At 36.0% G+C, this 16,071-nt stretch overlaps 1 protein-coding gene across 1 annotated transcript in view; it reads left to right on the top strand.

Moving 5' to 3' along the window:
- Positions 1 to 16,071, top strand: part of PAK2 (p21 (RAC1) activated kinase 2) — an 87,864-nt gene that overhangs the window by 67,605 nt on the left and 4,188 nt on the right. The window contains exons 10-15 of the mRNA XM_045540017.1: positions 801 to 849; positions 1,603 to 1,715; positions 2,892 to 3,009; positions 5,266 to 5,365; positions 7,911 to 8,107; positions 15,748 to 15,885. Coding sequence (XP_045395973.1) covers positions 801 to 849; positions 1,603 to 1,715; positions 2,892 to 3,009; positions 5,266 to 5,365; positions 7,911 to 8,107; positions 15,748 to 15,885 — 715 coding nt within the window. The remainder of the gene's footprint in view (positions 1 to 800; positions 850 to 1,602; positions 1,716 to 2,891; positions 3,010 to 5,265; positions 5,366 to 7,910; positions 8,108 to 15,747; positions 15,886 to 16,071) is intronic.

Below are 16,071 nucleotides of genomic sequence, written 5' to 3'. Positions count from 1 at the left end.
AAGCAAATGAACATCTTAAATTTTTTAATGTTATTAATCTCTAGGAAAGTTTCTGTGAATTTAGAAAGGGAGCTTAAATTAAGCCTTTTTTTAAAACTTCCATATGAATTTCTTTTCAATAACGAAATGCAATTGCAGCACTGGTTTTATAACAAAAAATTGAAAACCATCGTGATATTTTTTAGCATGATAGTGGATGTTGTATACTGAATAATATACAATAATAGTGAATGAACAAGCATAATATCTATCCATATGGATGACCATCACAAATTCAGTGTTGAATAATAAAAGGAAATTGCAGAAAAATACATAAAATGGAACTATTTGAAGTTTAAAAGTTAGGCTAAGTATATTTTATGGAGGTATACCTATGTCCTTTGTAGTTAAAGGTATAAAGAAATGTGTGGAATGCTGCACATCTAATACAGGTTACCTTTGGGAGAAAGGAGGATGCTGTCAGAAAGGGCAAACAAGAGTCTTCGAATTTATTTGTAGTTCTTTGTTTCTTCAGCAGGGAAGTAAATCCATGACTGTATGTTATATATTTTTTTCTTTATCTTATTTTTCCCTACATTTTGTAGGTCTGAAATATTTCAAACATAAGTTTTGGCCACAGGATTGCCTCTTTTTCTTTTTTTTTTCCATTTGCTTTTGTTTCTGCTTTTACTTCTTTTAAAGATGTTAGGTCATAAATGCTCTTTAATCCTTTTTCAATTGTTCTAAGTATAAAGTCTTTGAATATTATAAATTGCAGTGATTTAGAAACCTTAAATCTGGTTGTGTCTTTTTCCTCCCAGGGCTTCTGGTACAGTTTTCACTGCTACTGATGTGGCATTGGGACAAGAGGTAGCTACTTTTACATACTTCTGAATGTTACCATTAGCCTTTCATATAGAAGGAAACTAGATAGAGCTGAGAATAATCAATAGAAATCTCTTTTTAAGTTGAACATGTTGAAAGAATTGTTGTATATAATTTTATAGCACTTCTCTCATTAAGGGGAACAAAGAAGGAATTATGAGTTCAGTGTCATAAATATACAAACATTAAAAAATTATTTTCCTAGCTTGAAATGTAAAGAGAATTAGTTCCTGCTGCTGGGCTGACCTTGGGTTTGTTAATCAACTTAAATGTAATTCTAGGCTGGGTGTACTTTGGGAGGATCATTTGAGGACAGGAATTCTAAACCAGTCTGGGCAACATAGCAAGACCCCACCTCTATAAAACATAAGAAAAATTAGCTGGGCATGGTGGTGCACGGAAAGCTGAGGCAGAAGGGTTGCCTAAGCCCACGAGTTCGAGGTTGTAGTGAGTTATGATTATACCACTGCACTCCAGCCTGGGCAGCAGAGCAAGATGCTCTCTCAAAAAAAAAAAAAGTCTAAAAATATTTAGGCTTTATGTTTTACAAAGCATTGTGCATAGGCAGTATGGAAGTGAAAGTACTATCTGTGAGTAATCTCACTGTATGATTTAATATATGTACCTATAACCTCATTGTGTAATGTGTGTACAATAAATTAAATTATTAACTGATTGGTGTTTGTAATTTTCTAGGAAACCTGTTTTGATTTTTTTTCCATTCTGTTTTCATTGTAGGTTGCAATCAAACAGATTAATTTACAGAAACAGCCAAAGAAGGAATTGATTATTAATGAAATTCTAGTGATGAAAGAATTAAAGAATCCCAACATAGTTAACTTCTTGGACAGGTAAATATGAATATTTCTTAAACATTGGGATCAAAAATGTGGAAATTTTAAGTCTTATAGTTTGAGGAGGTTAGCCACTTGAGAGTAAAATGACAATGCTGGGAAGTAAAACTAATTGAAGGAGGAAGAGGAGAGGTAAAAATAGCACATTACAGTTTTAGAAAGTCCTTTCTCTAGAAAGATACCAATTGGCAAGTGAGAGAAGGCAGTAAAATTAAAGACCTAGCTGATGATGTTATATTCATTGCAAATGATCAGAAGCAAAAACATTAAAGAATGGCCAGCTGTGATTCATGTCTTGACTGACAGGTGACTGGACACACAGTTTTTAAACTTTCAGATCAATTTTTATTTCGGATACAATTTCATGGGCAAATTGTATATGTCTGTCAAAATCTGATTTAGCTTAGGAATTGATGTTAAATAATGGAACAAAAAAAACAGAATAGAAAATTATGTATATTATTATACCTGTGTTTTTATTTATTTTTATGTAATAATTCAGCAAAACAACTGTTTTTAAAACAATCACATAATATGAATGAAAGATGACTAGTTGAAAACAATAATAGTGGTTGTATTGAGATAGAGGATTATAGGTGATTTTCTTACTTCTGTATTTAAATTTGTTTAGAATAAGGAAAATAATATATTTTGAGACTTAAGCTTTACTTATGGGGACCACGTTTATGGAAATAAACTTTTCTTGTACATGTCCCTGCTTTTTAAGATAGTGTTTCGAGTCAGTATGGCATGGTGGTTAGGATAAGGCTTTGGAATCATTGATACTTGGCTTCAGATTCTGGTTCTGTCACTTACTAGCTATGTGATATTGGATGAGTTACTTAACCTCTCCAAGCCTCTGTCACTTTATCTGTAAAACAGGACTAATAATGTCTGCCTTGTATGGTTATTTTAATTGAAATAATCTAAGTACACACTCAAACTACAGTTGTGGGCAAACTGTAATTTTAAGATGATTCAGCATCATAATGACCCTCAGTTTTATTTTTCTGTGCTGTTACATAGCACCTTTTCATTTTTCTTCTTAGTTCTCAGGCTACCAGCTCTCTAGTTTTATTATTAGGGTGTTTAGCATCTGAATTCTTTAACATAGAATACTATATATTTACAAAAAATAAAAATGTGAGCATATTTTGTATGTTCTATTTTTAGTTACCTGGTGGGAGATGAATTGTTTGTGGTAATGGAGTACCTTGCTGGTGGGTCACTTACTGATGTTGTGACGGAAACCTGCATGGATGAAGCACAGATTGCTGCTGTATGCAGAGAGGTGGGTTTGCTCCCTTTTTGATATGTTACAATGATGAATAGTTAACAGGAGGTGAAAAAAGGAAAGTTTTTCTGCACAGGTCATTATTAATATTGTGTGAGATACTTTCTCTGTGTACATTCTCTGTAAGTTACTGTATCTCTGTACCATTTCATTCTACTTGAGAGTTTCAGCCCTTTCAAGTGTGAGATAATTTGGGAATGAGTCGTGGACCTCTGAAGAGCTGAATTCACAGGTGAATTTCAGTAGGGTGATCATGATAGTTTACCATCCTAATAGGACGCTTTCAAGAGTAAAAGGCATACCATTAAAAATACACCGCTCAGCAGGGGAAGCTAGGGGCATCTTGGGTAAAGCAGGACACATGTTGCCTAAAGTATCAATAAGCCTGCTTCTGGCTTTATTAGTTTCACTGACATTAAGAAACTGTTGTTTCTTTATATTCATTAATGAATTTCTAGACAGACTATTTGCTTAAGCCACAGAATTTTGCCAAATTGCCTAAGTTGAAGCCAAAAAACAAGCCTTCCTTCTTATATCTATATCTAATCTCTTTCTACAGATGAAACTTGGGTTAATGGTTTGCATGTTATCATTTGAAATGTCAAATATCATAAGAATCATTGTCAAAAAGGGCAAAATTTATAAGTTTAATTTAAAAGTTTATAAGATCGGGTGATGGATACCCTAAAAGCCCTGACTTGACCACTACACAGTCTCTGCATGTAACAAAACTACACATGTATTCCATAAATATGTACACATAAAAAACAAAAGGCATATCTAAGCAAATAAAAGTTTATCAGGCTATGTTATGTTTTCTGTGATTTGGCTTTTAACAATTCTACAGTGACACATAAGTGAATTATAAACTTTGTTCATGTTATAATACATATGATGTTTTCATTTTTCAGCTTTCATTAAGGTGTTAAATATTCTTTGAAAACTTTAATTCTAAGTTAATTGTGTTCTACCTGAGGGGTATTACCTCTTTGGTTGAAAGGAAGAAAGAAGAACTCTTTAATAATTATTAACATGGTATTTCTTAACAAAGAATGTTGATCACTTAAAAGCTGATAAAAAGAAGTTATTTATAATAAATTTATTTTTCTAATACATTTTTTTCATAATTGACATAAAAATTAATTTGGGGAGTTCTCTAATTGCCACACACTTGGTTTTTCTTCTATGTGCCAAAATTTTTAAATTGTGACAAGTTTGTTTATTTGTACAAGTGTTTTTCTGGGGCTTTGTTCTTTTTAAGAATCTGATTAATGCCAGTAAATGTAATGTAGTAATACCAATTTATCTGTTTTTCTCTGAATAAATAATAGAAGATTTTGAATGAGATTTTTAGTTGTTTTAAATAATGTACAGACTTTATTTGTTCTAATCTGATGGAAGTTGCCGTACTCTCGTGGGAGTAAGAAATAAAAGCACAACTAACTTTTTCCAGGTTTACAACTTATACTGTCAGTTTATATTAAAAAACACTAGGGCAAGCAGGTTTTTGAAATGTCATCTCATTCTTGTATTTAAAAAAGGGAAGAATTTATCCTCACTCTTTGACTCAGTGCTTTCTGAAATGTAGCATAAGAGGAAAATTACTCTTTCATTATTTGTGTCCTGGTTGTGGTTAATAGAACTTAATGTAAAATTCACCACAGATGAAATGAAAAAGACATTTTATATCACATTGATGAACAGCTGAATGGAACCAGGCCACTCAGAATCTTACCCACTTCTCAGTGGCTTACATTAATTAGACTTCTGAGTATCTCAGATTCAAGTGGTAATGATCACAAGTTTATTCATTACTGTTGAAATGATTTCTGAAGAGCTTGTACATGTTTACCAAGTGCTGTACATCTTTAGACATTTAAACCTGAAAAAGCCTAGAAATTATGTAGACCCATCCATCATTTTATAAGTGAGACCATTGAGGACTGAGTTGTATTCTCAGGGTTTTAACTATTATTCAGTGGCAGACAAAGGACTAGATAAGACATTACTTAACAGTGCTCTGGGTGTAAGAAAATTGCACAAGTACAAGATGAGTGGGTGTGCATCTAATTAATTAAGGCATCTTATTTTCATAACGTTGCATATGAGAAGAGTTTTCTCTTTATAAATATAAGTATTAGAGGATCTTCTGCTGGCTACTAGAGGTAGTGTTCAAATCATAACTACTGTATGTGAACCTCCCTTAGATTTTTCAGGGACTGATTAATTAATAGGTGTTTTTCTTTTCTTAAGTGTTTACAGGCATTGGAGTTTTTGCATGCTAATCAAGTAATCCACAGAGACATCAAAAGCGACAATGTGCTTTTGGGGATGGAAGGATCAGTTAAACTTAGTGAGTAACAAATGAACAAATAACATATTTGTTATTTGTTGTTATAATTTCCTGCCTTTTGTTTTCAAAAACCCTTCTGCTATTAATGTTTTTATGATTTAATATATGAAGGGGTGGGAATCTAGTGGTAAAGAATGTGAACTCTTAACTAGATAGCCTGGGTTTAAATAACAGAACAACACTTGCTGAATAATTTTGGGCAAGCTATATAATCTCTTTGTGTCTAATTTCTCATTTGTTCAATAAGGAAAATAATAATACCTATCTCAGAGAACTCTTTGGAGGATTAAAACTTTTAAGTGCTGAGGAACAGTGCCTGGGACTATTGTAATGTTGATGCTGTCTTTCAGAGATGAACTTGAATTTGTTTCTGCCATCTGTTAAAGTAGTTTTTCTCGGGCCGGGCGCGGTGGCTCATGCCTGTAATCCTAGCACTCTGGGAGGCTGAGGCGGGTGGATTGTTTGAGCTCAGGAGTTCAAGACCAGCCTGAGCAAGAGCGAGACCCTGTCTCTACTAAAAATAGAAAGAAATTATCTGGCCAACTAAAATATATATAGAAAAAATTAGCCGGGCATGGTGGCGCATGCCTGTAGTCCCAGCTACTCGGGAGGTTGAGGCAGTAGGATCGCTTAAGCCCAGGAGTTTGAGGTTACTGTGAGCTAGGCTGATGCCACAGCATTCACTGTAGCCAGGGCAACAAAGCGACACTCTGTCTCAAAAAAAAAAAAAAAAAAAGTAGTTTTTCTCACCATGCTGTTCAGCCTTTGAAATTCTGTAGAGCATGGCCTAATCAGGGGAGGGCTATATGACCCTGACCTCTGGGATGACAAGGAAAAAAATCCCATGTAAACTGCTTTCTCTGATTATCTTCTATATCAGACATGATAGAGTCATGAAAAAAATCCTGAGCCTCTCTTTACTTTGCTGGCTATAATCTTGCTTCTCTCCAAACTCTGCCGGCTGGAGGATTCAACTCAACCCTTACTGAGGGTTCTCCAACTCTGTAAAATTCAAAATATTTCTTAGATCAAGAGACCAAAAATTTTTTCTTCTGTTCCCCTAGAGGATTTGGCTCCTTTTTCAAAAACTCTTTTATTTTTAAGCTACATCCTCCAACAGTTATTCAATCAGATGGTCATAATATAAGATTGGTAATCTTTAAGTAATCTTAGTGGACAAACTCTCATACATTTTTGGTTAATATACAAGTAAACTGATTTAGACGTTTTTGGACATTTTTTCCTGGTTTTGCCACTTAACAGATGAATGATCTTAGGTAGGTTATCTTTAAGTTGTTTTTATATGTGTGTCTCAGTTTCCCCATTTGTAAAATGGGAATAATTATAATAATGTACCTATCATGTGGTTATAATGAGGATTAGATATTTTAATTCTTATAAGGTACTTGGAACAGTGCCTGGCCTATTATAAGCACTCATTTTAGCTATAAATATTATTATTTGACCAAACAATTACTCTTTTAGGATTCTGTCCTGTAGAAATACTGAACTTATATACCACAATAAGTACAAGGATGTTCTCTGCAACATCATAAAACTAAAACCATCTTAAGTGTTAAGCAATAAGGGAATGGTTAAATAAATTAAGATATTTTTATATTTTGTAGTTTTTAAAATGAGACAGATTATGTACTAATATGGAAAGAGCTCTAAAAAAAAATCAAGTTTTAAAAAACAGTTTACAAGATAGCCTAGTTGAGTAAAACAAACCAAGCAATTTGTAGATATTCATACATATGTAAATGCATAACAGAAGGTCTAAAGTTTATAAACCTAGATGTTAACAGTGGTTACATATGGAGTAGAATGAGTTTAATAGTGGAAGGAAAGAAAAGATTCTAAACACTAATCTTGACTTTGCCTCTAAATTAACATTGGATACTAAAATAGGGATCCTGCCCTTTATTTATAAAATGAGGTAGTTGAGTAGAGTAATGCTGGTGAGGACCTTATCAATCATTGCAGTTAAATGTATTCTTTTTCTAGGCTCTCTGCTAAGTTAGATGTTTAGTGATTCTAGCTTCTGTTTATTTTATTCAAAAGTCGTTTTTATGTCCTGACCTTTGTCTGATTCACTGCATTTAGTTTTGGTGTCCACCTTTGATTACTTTTTCTTTTAGACCTCTTTCAGTTTCATTAAATTTTGTAGGATAGACTTAATTATTCAAAATAAAAGGGCTCCTGATAATTTGTACTCAGCTTGTGGGAATTAAAAAGTGAGAGTATGTAACATCATCAAAATATTTTAAATTCAACCAGGCACGGTGGTGTACACCTGTAGTCCTAGCTGAGGCAGGAGAATAGCTTAAGCTCAGGAGTTCAAGGCCAGCTTGGGCAACATAGCAAAACCTCATCTCTTAAAAAAATTTTTAAACCCCATTCTGGTTTATTTTATGAATAAAATCTTAAAAACAGGAGGCTGAATAGTCAACATGTAATTATGTCATCTGAAGTGAATTCTCTTGATAAAAACTGTCCATGGAAACCATTAACTCTAGATGTTTTGTTTTGTTTTGTTTTATAGCTGACTTTGGTTTCTGTGCCCAGATCACCCCTGAGCAGAGCAAACGCAGTACCATGGTTGGAACGCCATATTGGATGGCACCAGAGGTGGTTACACGGAAAGCTTATGGCCCTAAAGTTGACATATGGTCTCTGGGTATCATGGCTATTGAGATGGTAGAAGGAGAGCCTCCATACCTCAATGAAAATCCCTTGAGGGTAAGATCAGTTAAACGCTAGCTTTATTGTAAGAAAAATACTTTTCTTTAAAACATTTACTTAGGACTTACTTGTTCCAGGCCCTGGCCAAGAATTTAAGGTAGAAAAAGTTGATAAAACCTATTCTCATCCTTACTCTGCATCTAAAAATCATTTGCCTTCTGAGTTATGGAGTTAAACTTGTTAGGTAAAGAGTTCATAGATTTTTAGAAGTAAACTGTATGATTTCTTATTTTAAATATAAAGTTTGGCTCTAGCTCTCTCTCTGTTTCTCTAAATCTTTTTTTCTTCTCCTTTTAAGTGACCATATATGGCTAAGTATTATTAGTTATTAAGGAAATGCAAATCAAAACCATAAGATACCACTTCACACTTGCTAGAATAGCTGTAATCAAAAAGACAATAATAAGTGTTGGTGAGAACATGGAGAAATTGCTGGTTTGGAAAACAATTTCACAAAAGGTTAGTACTGAGTTACCATATGACCTAGCAGTTCCTCGTCCACATAAAAACTTACATATGAATATTCATAGCAGCATTATTCATAATGGCTAAAAAGTGGAACCAGCCCAAGTGTCGTCACCTGATAAACAATGGAATACTATATGGCCATAGAAAAGAAGTAAGTACTGATACATGTTGCAACATTGAACCTTGAAAGTATTACACTAAGTGAAAGAAGCCAGACGACAGATGGCTTTGAATTTTGACGCTCTTTTTCCTGATATTTTCCATCCCATTGTCAAAGATTTCCATTTCAAGTGAGCAGTTAAAGTACTTTCATAGTAATAATTACTTTGGAACACTTTTAAGAACAATTTTTAAAGCTCTCTAATTTCATTCATTCATTCAGCCATTATTGATTTGAGTACCTGCCATGTGCCAGACACTAACTGACGAAAATGCCTGCCCTCATAGAATTTACATTCTAGTGGGAGGAGAGACACAATAAATAAAATAAATCATATATAAATAATTTGTGGTATATTAAACAATGCTGGTGCTGGGATAGGCAGGGAGAGGATCAGGGTATTTGCTTTCAAAAGGGTGCTTGTGGCCGGGCACGGTGGTTCATGACTGTAATCCTAACACTCTGGGAGGCCGAGGCAGGTGGATCGCTCAAGGTCAGGAGTTCGAGACCAGCCTGAGCAAGAGCAAGAGCAAGACCCCGTCTCTACTAAAAATAGAAAGAAATTATCTGGCCAACTAAAATATATATATATATATAAAAAAAAAAAAATTAGCCGGGCATGGTGGCGCATGCCTGTAGTCCCAGCTACTCAGGAGGCTGAGGCAGTAGGATTGCTTAAGCCCAGGAGTGTGACGTTGCTGTGAGCTAGGCTGACGCCACGGCACTCACTCTAGCCAGGGCAACAAAGCGACACTCTGTCTCAAAAAAAAAAAAAGGGTGCTTGCTTCACTGAGGCAACATTTGGACACAAGAGGTAAGAGAGTAATACTTACCCTAGGGAAAGAGCATTCCAAGCAGAAGAAATAGCAAGTACAAAAGCGCTAAAGCAGGAGCATTACTGGTGCGTTCATAGATCATTAAGAATTCCAGGCTGGGCGCGGTGGCTCATGCCTGTAATCCTAGCACTCTGGGAGGCCGAAGTGGGTGGATTGTTTGAGCTCAGGAGTTGGAGACCAGCCTGAGCAAGAGCGAGACCCCACCTCTACTAAAAATAGAAAGAAATTACATGGACAGCCAAAAATAGAAAAATTAGCCAGGCATGGTGGCACATGCCTGTAGTCCCAGCTACTCCGGAGGCTAAGGCAGGAGGATTGCTTGAGCCCAGGAGTTTGAGGTTGCTGTGAGCTAGGCTGACGCCATGGCACTCTAGCCTGGGCAACAGAGTGAGACTCTGACTCAAAAAAAAAAAAAAAATTAAAAAGAAAAAAGAATTCCAGAATAGCTAGAATGCATTGAGCAAACAGCAGGAAATAAGGTAGATCAATGAAAAAATGAGGCCAAACTGTGTAGTGCCTGTGAGGCCTTTCAAAGGATTCTGGCTTTTACTCTAGGAGGAGTAAATTGGTGTTACTTACATTTTAAATAGGATTTATCTGGCTACTTTGTTGAGAAGAGATTCTCAAGGAAGGCAAAGGCAGAAGCAGGAAGACCAGTTAGGAAACTGTTGTAATAATTCAGGCAAGAAATTATGGTAGTTTAAACCAGGACAGTAACAGTGGAGGTGGTAAAAAGTGGTGGGATTCTGGATATATTTTGAAAGGAGTGCCTATGTGAAAGAGAAAATAAGACCCAGAGGGATCTATTCCCAAGTAACTTAACTGCATCCCTGAACAAAGCTCAAGAACGTTTATAGGGCTGCAGCGATAGTCATGAGTATGCTCAGGCTTAAGAAGAGGCTCAACTGCAGTGTCCTCTGTTGAGGCCAAAAGGTCTGGTTGAACCCAGTGAGACCAATGAAATCACCAATGCCAGCTCCCATCAGCAGGTCCAGAAGCTGATCAGAAGTGGGCTAATCTTTGATCAGTCTGTGACTGTCCGTCCTTGGGTTCAATCCAGAAAAACATTTTAGCCAACGGGAAGGGCGGGCCTAGGGGCAAAGGTAAGTGAAAGGGTACTGCCAATGTTCAAGTGCCAGAAAAGGTAACCTGGGTGAGGAGGATGAGAATTCCACACCAGCTGCTCAGAGATACCGTGACTTTGCCAGATGCAATGGCTCACACCTTTAATCCCAGTGACTCAGGAGGCTGAGGCAGGAGAATTACCTGAGGCCAGGAGTTTGAGCCCAGCCTGGGCAACATAGCAAGACCTCATCTCTGAAAAAATAAGAAAAATTAGCCAGGCATGGTCGTGCATGCCTATGGTCCTAGCTACTCAGGAGGCTATAACAGGAGGATTGCTTGAGCCCACCAGTTTGAGTGTGAGCTCTCATCGTGCCACTGCACTACATCCTGGGTGACAGAGCAAGACTTTGTCTCTTGAAAAAAAGGAGAAAAAAAAGAAGAAGATTTCAGTGAATCTAAGAAGATTGACCACCACATGTATTAGAACCTGTACCTGAAGGTGAAGGTATTCAAAAACAAGCAGATTCCCGTGAAACACATCCAAAGCTGAAGGCAGACAAGGCCGGCAAGAAGCTCAGTCTGGGTCACACAGGTCTGAGACCAGGAAAGTAGGCAAGTTCCATGAAGAATGCCTCCAGGCCAAGAAGGAAGAAGTCATCGATACTCTCTCCAAGGAGGAAGAAACCAAGAAATAAAGCTCTTCCTCTCCAGTCTGTACATAGTGGCCTTGGCAATTACATAGATCAGTCATTCAGATAAAACAAGACTGTATCTGCCTGGGAGGGAAAAAGATTATTTATAGGAATACAGAAATAGCCAAGACCCAGCAAGCACCCAGACATCCAAAGTTTACCAAGAGGCAAAGCAGCAGGAAACTGCAACCCATAATGAGGAGAAAAACTAATCAATTGACCTAGAACTGACACAGATAAAAGAATTAGCATACAAGGCCACTAAAACAGTTTTTAACAACTGCATTCCAGGTGTTATAACAGTTAAATAGAGACATTTGAAAGGTGTATGTTTTGTAAAGACCTAAAGCAAATTTACAGATGGAAACTCCCATGTTTGAGATCGGATTAATGGCAGATTATACATTGCAGCAATAAACACTATCCAAAATCAAAGCAAAAGGACAGCAGTGAACTTTTAAAAAATGAAATAGCATCAGTGAGCTGTGAGACAACTTCAAGTGTTCTAATATGTGTAATAAAGTTTTGAGAGAAAAAAATCAGTCAATCTTAAATTCTGTAGCCAGCAAGTATCTTCCAAAACTAAGGTTAAATACTTTCTCAAACATAACAAAAATTAAGAGTTAATAACTCTATGGGTAAATATATAATTTTTTTCTTATATAAATATCATCAAAAGATAAAACTTTAAATAAAAATAGTAACCATGGAGACAGGAGACGAACATAGGCGTAAGTAAAATGACAACAAAAGCATACACATAAAGGCCAACAGGGAGAGCCATAAGAATCTTCTGCTTTGTGGAATGTGGTATGTCATTTGATGGTAGATTGTGATAGTTGAAAGATGCAAGCTATAAACTCTTAAGCGAACGCTAAAATAACAAAAGAGAGAGTCACACCTGATAACTAAGGAGATAAAAAGGCAGAGTTAAAGAAAAGAGGCCATTTACAGTGTATACATATATCAAAACATCACACTGTATCCCATAAATATATACAATTATTTTCTGTCAATTAAAAATAAAAATTTAAATAAAATGAACAAAGGACACATTGATGGGAGTATGTTAAGGGGGACACAGGGGCCAACTGAAAGAGCTTCTAATGGTCAGCTAGAGCAATTTGAACAACAAAATAGAGCAATATGAGGTTATATCCCAAAGTATGAAATACCTGTGAGTCAATACTGTTATAAATAACTGATTGAATAAATAAATGGGAGAGGAGAGACAAATCTCCAATGCAGAAGAATTCCAAACAGTTTATATTTGGAGGTAGAATACAACTAACTCCCCACTCCTGAAGTCTGGGCTGCACCTAGTGACTTCCTTCCAAAGAGTACAGTATTGGGTGTGAGCATGGGGGGAACTTTACAGTGGAGAAACCTGACAAGCACCACCTCAGCCACGTGGTAAGGTTAACATCAACAGTCCGAAGTCATGTTGATAGTATGTATCTTTGATATCATGCAATGAAAATGGCACTCTTAATTCTGTGATCTTCCTCCCCAAAACCCATCATCTCAGTCTGATCATGAGAAAAACATCAGGAAGCCTGAGGAAATTGTTACAACTAAGAGGAGTCTAATGAGATGTGACAACTAAATGTTACGTGGTATCCTGGAATAGAAAAAGAATTGGGAGAGTGAATGAAATAGGGAAATCTAATATTGCTGGAAGCACCAAGGGCCCATGTGAGATAAGTGGATGTGAATTTTTAAGTGATGCCAGTTAGCATGAATATATGTTTTTCTCCTGCCATACTTAGCTGTTATAAGTACCAGCAAAGAGTAGGTAGAATTTTAGCCACGTTTAGCCACGTGAATGCTGTGAGGTGAGAGAAAGTCAAGGAAGTGATCATGTGAAAGGAATGATGGGCATTGGAAAGATGGATGGGATTTAGGTCCCAGTAGAGTCATAGGATTGCTGGTGTTAGGGTACTAGGAATGAAAGGGATAGGAAGTAGAGTACGACTGAGATTTAAGGGTTCTGGTTGTTGGTACTGACAAGCTATGGGGTGTGACCATGGGTGTGTGTGGCTAAGGTAGGCTAAAAGACAGGAGCATCAGAGAAGAGGAGGTCAAGAAACTGTAATGTGTATCTATGTAGCTATTGAAATCACCACAAATTATAACAGGAGTAATGTTAGAGATAATGGTGTGAAAGGAACTATTTATTCTCTTGAAGGAGTTGAGGGGGAGACCTCGGGTTTGGTAGTTATTTGGAGTAAAGAAAGGTAGATATGCGTTTGAAAGCCTGGGAGTTACAGAGGAAGAGAGAAAGAGATCTCATAGAGCAATGAAGAGCCAAAAGGACAGTTATTTCATTTGCAGGCCCAGAGTTGTGGGTGAAAAGAAAGCCATTGCTAGAGAGCACTGCTGGTGAAAGTGGGGCGAATGAGCAGAGCCCTGTGAGCATTAGAATGGAGACCAGGGAATGCCTCCCATCTCAGAGACGATTTCTTAGAATGGAATTTTTAAATGAAAAATTTGGGAGAAATATGTGAAGAAAAGTTAATTTAGGTGACAAGTAAATGGGCATGCTTATACACTTATGGTTTGTGTATAAATTGGTATCCTTTTTTATGGCATTTTGGCAATATAGCAGAAACCTTAAATAAATAATTCAGGAGAAAATCTGGTTGACCTTGAGTTTGGTGATGTTTTTAGATACAACGCCAAAAGCACAATCCATGAAAGAATAAATTGGACTTTGTCACAATCTTCTGCTTTGTGAAAGGCACTTAGGAGAATGAGAAGACTAATCATAAACTACAAGAAAATATTTGAAAAACACCTAGCCGATAAAGTACCAAAGAACTCTTAAAACTAAACAATAAGAAAACAAACAACCCAATTTAAAAATGGGCAAAAGATCTGAGCAGAGAACCCACCAAAGAAGATGCACAGTTGGCAAATAAGCATATGAAAAGAGCTCATCATGTAATTAGGGAACTGCTGAATTAAAACAGCAATGAATATCACTACACACCTATTAAAATGGTCAAAGTTCAAAAAACTGACAGTACCAAATGCCAGGTAAGGATATGGAGCAATAGAAACTCTCATTCATTGCTAGCAAGAATGCACTACTCTGGAAGACAATTTGGCAGTTTCCTACAAAACTAAACATAATCTTACCATGTGTGACCTGCCAGTCATGCTCCTTTGAAAACTTGTCCACATAAAAACCTACACACAAATGTTTATAGCATCTTTTATTCATAATTGTCAAAAACTAGAACTAACCAAGATATCCTTCAAAAAGTGAATGTATAGGCTATGGTACATGCATACAATGGAATATTATTCATTGACAAAAAGAAATGAGCTGTCATACCACAAAAAGACTTGGAAGAACTTTAAATGCAAATTGCTTAGTAAAAAAATCTAGTCTAAAAAGGCTACATGCTATATGATTCCAACCAGTGGTTGTGGGATGTGGAGAGGATGAATTTGGGGATCTTGAGGGCAGTGAAATTATTTTGTATGATATTAAATGGTGGATTCATGACAGTATTCATTTGTCAAAACCCATAGAACAGCTGGGCACAGTGGCACAAGCCGATAAGTCCCAGCTACTCAGGAGGCTGAGGCAGGAGAATCACTTGAGCCTAGGAGTTCGAGGCTGCACTCTACTCCACCCTGGGCAACAGAGAGAGACATTCGTCTCAAAAAAAAACACAAAAACACTCATAGAAGTATATAATACAAAGACTAAACCATAATATAAACTATGGGCTTTAGTCTAATAGAAATGTGTTAATATTGGTTCATTTGTCACAGGCATACCATAGTATAATGTAAGATATTAATAATAAGGGAAACTGGGGGTATTTGTGTTAGAACTCTGAATCTGCTCAGTTTTCTGTAAACCTAAAACCTTTTAACAATTAAAAAATAATTCCATTTCTAGAAATTTAAAGGAAATAATCAGAAGTATAAGGATTTTCTAAAGGGGATTTATTAAATTATGAAACATCCATATAATGCACTATTTAATGATGAGGCTGGGATATAACAAAATTTTAAAAGATATTTCAACAAATCCCATTGTTTCGAGTAATATATATGACTTGAAAAAAGCTTGAGAATAGTAAACCAGATGGTTGATGGTGGTTGTGGTCATTTTTCCTTATACCTTTAAGTATTATAGTTGGTTTAGTTTTTTAAGCATTATGTATTACATTTATAATCCAGCCCAAAAAAGGTGAAGCTGATTTTGGAAAAAGAACATAGGGAAATGTAACATCTAAAAATAAAGAAAATATTAAATCTAAAGGGGTAGAGATAATGATAACCTTACATATTTATGCTGATTTTCTTTAAAGAAGTAAGAGTTTCATAAACTTTATAAAATCCTCTCACTTTGTTGTTCTACCTTGAGTATGTCAAAGGTGTTTTTCTATTATTTAGGCCTTATACCTGATAGCAACTAATGGAACCCCAGAACTTCAGAATCCAGAGAAACTTTCCCCAATATTTCGTGATTTCTTAAATCGATGTTTGGAAATGGATGTGGAAAAAAGGGGTTCAGCCAAAGAATTATTACAGGTAAATTTGGAAGGATTCCATTTTTGGAAAAAGTTGACTTTTTAAAGTAACCAACAGTAACCCTATTAACCAATCATAGGGTTAATCATTTCACTATTAATCACCAGCAGTATGGCAGCTGCTGCATTTTAGGGTTTCATCTGCTGGGAATAGAATTCTGATAACACCATAATGTTCAGTTTTTGC

Source organism: Lemur catta, chromosome 1, assembly GCF_020740605.2.
Source record: "Lemur catta isolate mLemCat1 chromosome 1, mLemCat1.pri, whole genome shotgun sequence".
NCBI lineage: Eukaryota > Metazoa > Chordata > Mammalia > Primates > Lemuridae > Lemur > Lemur catta.
This window is presented reverse-complemented; position numbering and strand designations above follow the sequence as displayed.